The sequence below is a fragment of the Notothenia coriiceps genome, unplaced genomic scaffold, assembly GCF_000735185.1.
Source record: "Notothenia coriiceps isolate Sejong01 unplaced genomic scaffold, NC01 NC01_scaffold00001133, whole genome shotgun sequence".
Taxonomy (NCBI): Eukaryota; Metazoa; Chordata; class Actinopteri; order Perciformes; family Nototheniidae; genus Notothenia; species Notothenia coriiceps.
The window spans coordinates 1,380-10,084 of NW_011333834.1; the positions used below are offsets into that span (position 1 = coordinate 1,380).

General features: G+C 40.6%; 1 protein-coding gene across 1 annotated transcript; it reads left to right on the forward strand.

Moving 5' to 3' along the window:
- Window positions 1–325: 325 nt before the first annotated feature.
- LOC104959429 (utrophin-like) lies at window positions 326–7,768 on the forward strand (the record flags this gene model as incomplete). The annotated part of the gene is made up of 5 exons (XM_010787326.1): window positions 326–563; window positions 3,646–3,721; window positions 3,968–4,051; window positions 5,246–5,271; window positions 6,387–7,768. Coding segments are annotated over 5 exons (433 nt in total), but the record flags the coding sequence as incomplete, so codon positions are not given.
- Window positions 7,769–8,705: the final 937 nt, after the last annotated feature.

Consider the following 8,705-nt stretch of genomic DNA (forward strand, 5'->3'; position numbering starts at 1 on the left):
CTACTTTATCGTGAATGCTCTCTTCTTTGTAGCTGTTCATCTTGCCAAATGTTCTTTACTTCTTAAATAAGACAATTCAAGACTTGAGGCAAACCCATGTGCTTCTGATGGGGATCTCTACATTAACAACAATACATGTGAATACTTATGTCTTTTTAACTAAAATCTTAAATGTTGGAGTTTTAAAATGGAATGGAATGTTTTTGACAGTGCGGTATTATTACTTTTATTCATGTAAATGATCGGAATACTTCTTTCTTACTCCCGACTACCCTTTACCTGTGAGTGTGACATTAACATGATGTGTTTCTGACCCTTCTATCAGGAGCCTACAGAGCGAGTATGAGCAGCTGAAGGAGCAGCATGGCCAGCGAGGGGCCCCTGCTGGAGGCCCCTGGGATTCAGACAGTTCTTTTACCCATCCCAATGAGGCCGATCTTCTCGCTGAGGCCAAGCTGCTGCGGCAACACAAGGGCCGGCTGGAGGCCCGCATGCACATCCTGGAGGAACACAACAAACAGCTGGAGTCTCAGCTGCAGCGCCTCCGACAGCTCCTGCACCAGGTGACTGCACAGCAACGGCTATATGTGGGGAACCATCCAAAAAGACAGATATTTCTAGACTGATATGTTACAAACTCAGTTGCATTGGCTTTCCTCTTATGGCACTACTTCTATTCTATTTTATTGTATTTACTTGCAGTATTTCACCTGTTTTATTGTGTTGCACTGTTGGAGGAGCCTGAGACATAACTACACCGTAGCTACGTACGAATGACAATAAAAGCCTTTACTCTTGAATTGTCTCTAACAACTGCAAAGTGGGATTTTTTGAAATGATTTCACCTGCAGCTGGGAAGAGGCAATTTGCAAGAATAATGGCGTTAGTTTGGGTCCTTAGAAAACAAAACCAACATAGATGCTGTTAGTAGTCTACTAAGTGAAAAGGACTTTAAACTTGAAGTGTATAATCACAATTACGTGATATAAATGCAAGTTGTTCAGCTTTAAAAAGCTTGGTATTTTAGCTTAAAAATGCAATGAGACCACTTGCATTTATATGCCTTTTTACAGATAGCATTTTTCTTTGCAGAGTGTGAACTGGTGGTATAGATTTTAGTGATGGTTTTCAAAAACAAAAAAAAAAACTTACATTTTGACCAGAGGAATTTGTACGGCCACAAAGTCTCTCTGCGTTCCTTTCAGTTCATTAGGCGTGTTGTGAGGCAGCAGCAGGGCAGTAATCACAGTTCATAGAGTCTCTCTCACACACCAGCTGCTACGGTGGTTTTAGTGCTACTCATAAAGTGCAAAAACTCATTTGAAGAGTGCATTGCTTATCCCTAAAGGCCTACACTAGGTTCAAGGATTCCTTTAAAGTCATTCCAATAAAAAAAAAAAACATAAATATGTACATGCGCACGTTTTTATGTTGCATGCCAACCCATACATTTACAGGTTTAGCTTGCTGTGTCTTAGAATAACAAATCCCGTTCATCAAAATTCAGATTAGATCCTAATTACATCATTACCATTCAATCCAGGAGTCCAGCGCTCGTCTCCAGTCCCTCTATCAATAACTTCCAGATTTGTTTACGCGTGGCCTAATTGCTCACTGAGGTTTGACTGTTTGTGCCAAGTGAGAAAAAGCACAACCCTCGAGCAAAACAAACAGCAATCCCGCCAAATCAGCCAGAGCAAACACAGAGCAGGTTTTGGCTCTCTGGTAGATGTGGAGCTATGGAAGCTCGGTAATAACTCACATCAAATATGGCTGGAGGGCCGGAAGGCATCTGACGTGACTCGGTAGATTTTTAATGCATGAAGATTAACATTTTCACAGAAAAAAGGGTTTTGTGCACCCATGCTTCACCATATTGGAGATTTCCATCTAGTGTAGAGGTTTCCTGGAAATACTTCTTTATAAATCTTGAAAAGTGAAAGTACTTATTTGGCAGGTGAATAGAGCCCATATCAGTGATAGATTATCATGTGTTATATCACTGGATTATTATGATTTCTTTCTTTCTTTCACTTATATTAACACTTAGAGGCGTGTGGCGCAGTGGATAGAGTCTTGGTGTTGGGATCAGGGGGTCACAGGTTCAAACCCCACTGCAGTCAGCATGTTGTTGTGTCCCTGGGCAAGACACTTCACCTCAAATTGCTCCTGTGGGGATTGTCCACAGTATTGAGTATGTAATTCGCTTTGGTTAAAAGCGTCTAACATGTAATGTAATGTAACGATATGTTAAGTGTTTTAGCTATTTTAAGATACCTGTCATTCAACTACCTCCTGTCTGTTTGTTGTATTAATGAACCAAGTGATTCCTAATTCTAAAAGACAAAAACATGCATTCAATTAATGAGACAGCTGCACAACTACCTGCAGAAGCTAACCCCCACACTCAGCAAGAAGTTCTGTTTTCTGACATTTAAGTCTCCGGAGTCCTGATGATATGTCAAAATGTCTTTCCATCAACCGCGGCATTACTGCCAAGCTGCAGAATAATAAACCCAGCCAGCTTCGTGGCACACACTCAATTCACACTCCTGAAGGCGGACCAAAGCCCTGACCTTAGCTATTCTCAGACGAGCCTCAAGACAGTGGCTGTGCTCTGGAGACTCTTCTAACATGTTAGCCTTTACCAGCGCCGCGGGCACCGGGAGATGAGGGAGGGGAAGAAGAAGAGGGCTGACGAGGGTGGGCAGCGAGGCAACATTGATTTGGTTTGTTGCAGAATAAAAGCTGAAGGGAATGTGGGAGTCTGCCGTAAATGTCACTAGACATCAAGTGTTCCCTTCTGTGCATCAGGGCAGCAGAGCGTGTTTTCACCCATTGATCAGCTGTCCACAGCGCTTTACTTACACAACCCTAATCACTCATTGATCGATTGTGATGCAGTTTTGTTGTTTTTTTCTGAGCAACTGGGATTTTTACTGTCATTTTTATTGTTTGCTTTTTATCAGACTTTTCAATTCAGCCACGACTCAAATCTTGCATGTTAGTTATAAAGAATGAAGCAATGATCATCACTTGAATCTCTGTGTCAAATTCTTCCCTCTGTCTGAAATGCTCTTTTCATTGATATTCACGACATTTCAGGGCACGGGAGATTTCTGTTATCATATATCAGACAACAGCGGGTCGCAGGATGAATCAAAGCTCAGTGAGGCCATCCGTCACAGACTAAGCCCTGTCCACAACAAAGTGAACATAAACATTGCTAGCTTATTGTCATCTGAATTCGCTGTGGCGGCTGCGTCAGTGTCAGAAACCTCAGCCTCAGGGGAGAAGGATTTCCAAATGTGTTAGACAGGAAACCTGTGGAAATACACAAATCCTCCCTTAGTGAGGAAACTTTGAGATTATTGCTTTTGATGTGGACACACTATATTCTATATTTGTACAGACAGTTATATCTGTCAGATGATGCGGCCTGGTGTAATTCAATTATTTATTTTTTTGTGCACACAATAACAGTCTTATTGTGCCACCCTCTGTTATTCCCTTGTCTCCGCCTGGCGCTGTGAAGCACGGCTAATTTTGAAGTTGTCAAGTGGTTGCCATGCAGATTAATTATGTTATAATAATGGAGTTTCCCTTGTTTGCTTTCTTCTCTCCATCTCTCTCTTTTCCACTCAGCCGGATATGGACTTGAGGGTAAATGGAGTTTCCTCACCAACTGGGCAAGAACAAGGACCACTTACTGAAAACTCAGGTGAGACACTCAAGTTCAAAATGTTATACTCAGACAAAAACACTCACTCAAATGACATTCATCTTGATATTTGAAGATGTGTCCTTTAAATGCACTATGGCTGGAGCTACATTTTACAGCATCAGGTTATACACTTGAAACTTAAACATTGCTCTTGTTACGCCATTTTGCTACAAATGCTATGGTGACTTATCTAAGTGTCTGTGAAAAGTCAAAATCAGTGTGTGTTTGTGTGTGTGTTTCCAGATGAGCTGCCACACTCCCACAACAGCAGCTCCAACCTGGCAGATGTAATGGAGCAGATTAACAGCTCCTTCCCTGCATGCAGTCGTAAGTTTCTAACTCCTCCTCTCCTTGATCGTGTATTCCCTCCATCTGAAGGCAGATTTGTGTTTCGCCACAAGGACGCTGGTCAGCAGAAATAGTGGTGCTTGTCACTCCGCTTAACTGTTAATACTTCATCCTAGCAGGGAAAATTCATGTGCACTGTCTAGATGTGTGAATTAGGGAAGTGTGTCCTTGTACATTTTCTCTCTATAAATGTCTATAACGAACAAAAAACTTATTTCAACCAAAAGTTCCTAAGAGCCACCAAGACACCGTCAAGTCACTTGTTTATTCCTCACAACAGTCCAATGCTCAAAGATATTCAGATTTGAATTGAAAATGAAAAAAAGCTTCACATTAACAAGTGTAAAGCTTGAAGTGGAGAATGTTTGGCTCTTTTTCTTTTAACATTACTTAAGCAAATTAATCAAAACATCTACTGTAAATAGTTGCCAATTAATTACTGTCAAATAATGAATGCACTAAACATTTCTGTCTTTTTGCCTCAAACTGTCATTATACTGTGTGTGTGTGTGTGTGTGTGTGTGTGTGTGTGTGTGTGTGTGTGTGTGTGTGTGTGTGTGTGTGTGTGTGTGTGTGTGTGTGTGTGTGTGTGTGTGTGTGTGTGTGTGTGTGTGTGTGTGTGATGTATAAATGATAGTTGGAGCAGCTGTGCTCTCATCTGTAGTCATGAATTCAACAGTTCTTGCCTCTATTTCAATGAAGAGCGGTGTATATATAGTGTGCTTTTTAAAAAGGTTCCTCTGTATGTTGACTTTGTGGTTTTGATTTAGTTGAAATGCCTTTTCAAACACAGAGCTTTTAAACAGAGCCTTGACGTTCTTTTGATTATCATTTAAATTTGGTATCTGAGATAATCAGGAAAAACCTCAGACTCTCATTACTTTTTATAGCAGAATTTGAAAGGAATGTTAATCAAAAGAAAAAGAAATAAGAATGTTCAAATAGAGAGCTGGAGCCACCTCGCTCTAAATTGCATTCGAGTCAAAACTCCTATGAGGGCTTTAGTTAGGAATCCATTGTAATTTGGCAGACGCTCCGGCATTATTAGCATTTGGATACTGCACAGCTTCAAGGCTTCGAGGAATATGTGGGAGGCAGAACATTTAGTGTAAACAGAAAAGGACTGGGGAGTTCAAGTATTAAATCATTGTCTCTTTTTTTTGTTTCCCACAGCCTCGAGCCTCTCCTCAAGACCACAGGTAAGACGAGGTTCTTATACACCTTTAAACACACACTAGTACCATCAATCTGTCCGTGTGTTTCCAGCTTGTATGGAAGCTGCTTTATTGTGTGTATTTGTACATGTTTGAGTAATTGGGAAAGGTGAGAGAACTTTGAGCAGAGCTACATTTTAAAGGTAATTACAGCTGCTGCCACTATAGCCTCAAGGTAGCCTTCACCTGCCTCAGTCCTCCACATTTGGTGGGCTGTGAGAAAGAGACAGCTAATGGATCTCTCCCGAGGACCATTAGCTGCTCATCTAGTCCCCCAGTCTGAGGCCAAGGTGCATTTTGGGACTTAAGTGTGGTAAAAGCCATTACCACTGACCCTTGTGCCGCTGTAATTTTTCACCCCTCTATGCCTCTTTTCCTCTCACACTATTCTTTCCTTTCTCTCACCATATTTGTAGTCTGCTTGACAATTTGGCACACAGCTAATGCCTTTACTCGCCAGTTTGAGTGCTTATTTTCTATGAATCCATAAGTGGTGGCTTTTTCCCTTTTGGTTCCTACTTCACTCTTTGATAGCCATTACATTTGAACGTATGGTTTCAGCTCTAATTTGAATGAGTCAAGTTCATTATGACTCCCTAACCACTTTGTATTCAGTTAACTTAAGAAATACATTGAACCAAACGTCCTTCATCTCCTCAGTTTCTTTTGACTGGTATTAAGTTTACTCGTCCTTCCACATTTTCCTTTTCTTATTATCCTTGACACCGTGTGTTAAACTTTCAGTTGGTTTTCATACAGAGACATGGTTGAATTGGTTTGAATGCCTAATTCCATTACTGAGAAGACAGCAATGTTTTTTTAAATCTCCCCTGCATGTCATCCTGCCCACCTCCTCCCTTTTCTCCACACCAAGCTCCTAATGGACTGTAACTGGCTGGAGGGACTGCAGTCCATTTGCCAGCTTTCAAACCCCATCACTTTGTTCAAACCTCTGATATTTCTGCACAGTGATGTCTTGATGAAGAGAAATGAGGCGTGTTCGACCAAAAAAAAGACAAGAGCACTAACTTTCTACTTGAAAGGCGCACACCTACATCGTGTTGTTTGAATTTTAAATGTTTGTGTTCTTTGTTTCGCAGGTGATGTGAGGAGAGTCCCAACAGAGCTCGGCGTCTGTTAGTGTGCAGACATGTGAGTGTGCGCAGTAAGTGTCGGGAGGAGACCATTCCCAAACAAACAATCCCCCCTGACCCTAAATCCCAAAGACGCACAGGACCAGACAACTTTACTACTTTTACCACCTTGTCTTGTACTATGCAAACTGTACATTTTATGAACTGTAGATTGTACCTGAACTTGGTTTAACATTTGTCAGTGATTTGTTTAGATATGCAGATCAGAACATGGACACGGGGCTTTGTATAGTAAAATATGCTTTTTATTTTTATTTTCCTTCAGAGGGCAGTTTGAGATTTGTGTTTCTTTCTCGTTGATTTCTGCCCCGAATGGGAATCAAACTGTTACATTTGTGTGTCATTCCACTGCTTTGTACCCTCCAGCCCACAGTAGTAGTAGAAGGAGGTTTCCATGTTTGGGAGCACGCACAGTTCCTAACTAATAACATCTAGTGGCTGAGAGGATCATTTTGAAGGCTGTGTCACCTACTCAAAGCATCTGTTTTGTTTTTGATCATGTAGCATGCTCAATGTCAAGTTCCCCTTTAAAGCATTGATATGCTGGCAGACTTTGTGTCAAATTCGATTTGTTCTGTAAACGTTACCCCTTCTGTGCCTATACAGTTTGTCATTCCATGTGTGGAAGACAAAGAAAAGATTTGATGAATCAAAGTGGGATTGTGTATAAAGAGAGAAATTCTGGAGAATAAAGATTTAAATCTAAGGTCGTTCTGTAATTGGATTTTTAAGAGGCCCACCGTCATTATGTAGAATTTTTTTTTTTTTTTTTTAAAGATATATGATCAGAAATCAGAGGAAAGCCATGATTGCCTTGCTACCTCAGACTCATTGACACAGTTTTGTTTTTGTGGTTTGTTAACTTGTTTAAAACATTGCAATCATTCACAGAACAAGATCAACCTGGTTTTAGCATTTTAAGCTTTAGCTTACTGTATTGGTGTACACTGCAAGGAGGAGAAACCAAGTATAAAAGTTGCTATTACTGTACCAGAATGGGTCTGTGGCCTGCTGAAGCTAGCCCCCCGTGATGACGAGTATTACGTTGTCTGTTGTTGGTTTTCCACTGGCCTTCTAGCACTGGTCCCTCACTGCGTTGTGTTGTTGTGCTATATGCTATCCTGTAAAACTTGTGAGACTGAGCAACACTACTATAACCTCCTCCGACTGTAGACTAATGATGATGTTGGTGATGATTTTAATGATTCCAATCATGATGAACCGTACCATGGCAGAACTGTGTCGCTTCTCCTGAGGTATGTAAAATAGATTGACCACACTACGTGTAATATGGCTACGTTTTATTCTAAATAAATCTTTTATAACAAGTATGCGTCCCCTCTGCTGTTATTTCCTTACTTACAGTCCGTTCATTTAATTGTAAGGACTATAAGGGTATATTGAGACTGTGAATATTTCAGGTAATATACTGTAGATGAATCACTTCCCACAATTTCATATACACTGATTACAAATTAATTTGACTGCTTGATTTGTTTTTATATGCAACACTTGCCGCACATTTTAAGCCATTTCACACGCATACTCTGCTATTAAGGATATAGGCATTGATGCTGCCAACTCCTCAGGGTCAACAAGCCAGGATTGTAGAATTACAATTTATCAAAGGAATTGATCACGCAGTGAGAGGTATCATTACTACATGTTTGCTGTGAGCATGCTGAGCTGTAATTGATAACTCAAAATGAGTAATGAAAGTTAATTGGTCTGTTACTCCTGCCTTATAAACAACATGTTTTCTTCCATTTTAGCAGCCTAACTCTGCATTGATCATTCTAAAGGTTGTGTGATGTTCAATTAAAGAAACGTACCTTGCTCTAACTTGGCCATGCTGCCGTTTGAGATGGCTATAAATCAAATCTGCCTGCGCAGGTTATTTCATGCTGTAAAATCAGCTCATTTTTGCAACCTGTCAGACTAAATAATGTCCCAACAGGAAATTATCTGTACTCTTGGGGCTAAAGTTATTAGACCACACAAAACTCGATTGGATGGATTTGTCTTTAAGCTGCATGAGCAAGTACTATTTTGTATAACCTTGTTCTCTCCAGTTCAGAAGAAGACTTAATTACTGAAAATATCAACCCTGGGGTCATTCCCATGTTTTTTTGTGCTGTGACATCTCACATGGTAACTTTTCCTGTTGTCCTAATAGCACTCCCTATCGTCCATGGTCCGTCTGTTCCATAACACGCTTCAATAATGCAACAGTAGCCAAGTGGTAGTGCACCCTAATTGGATCTG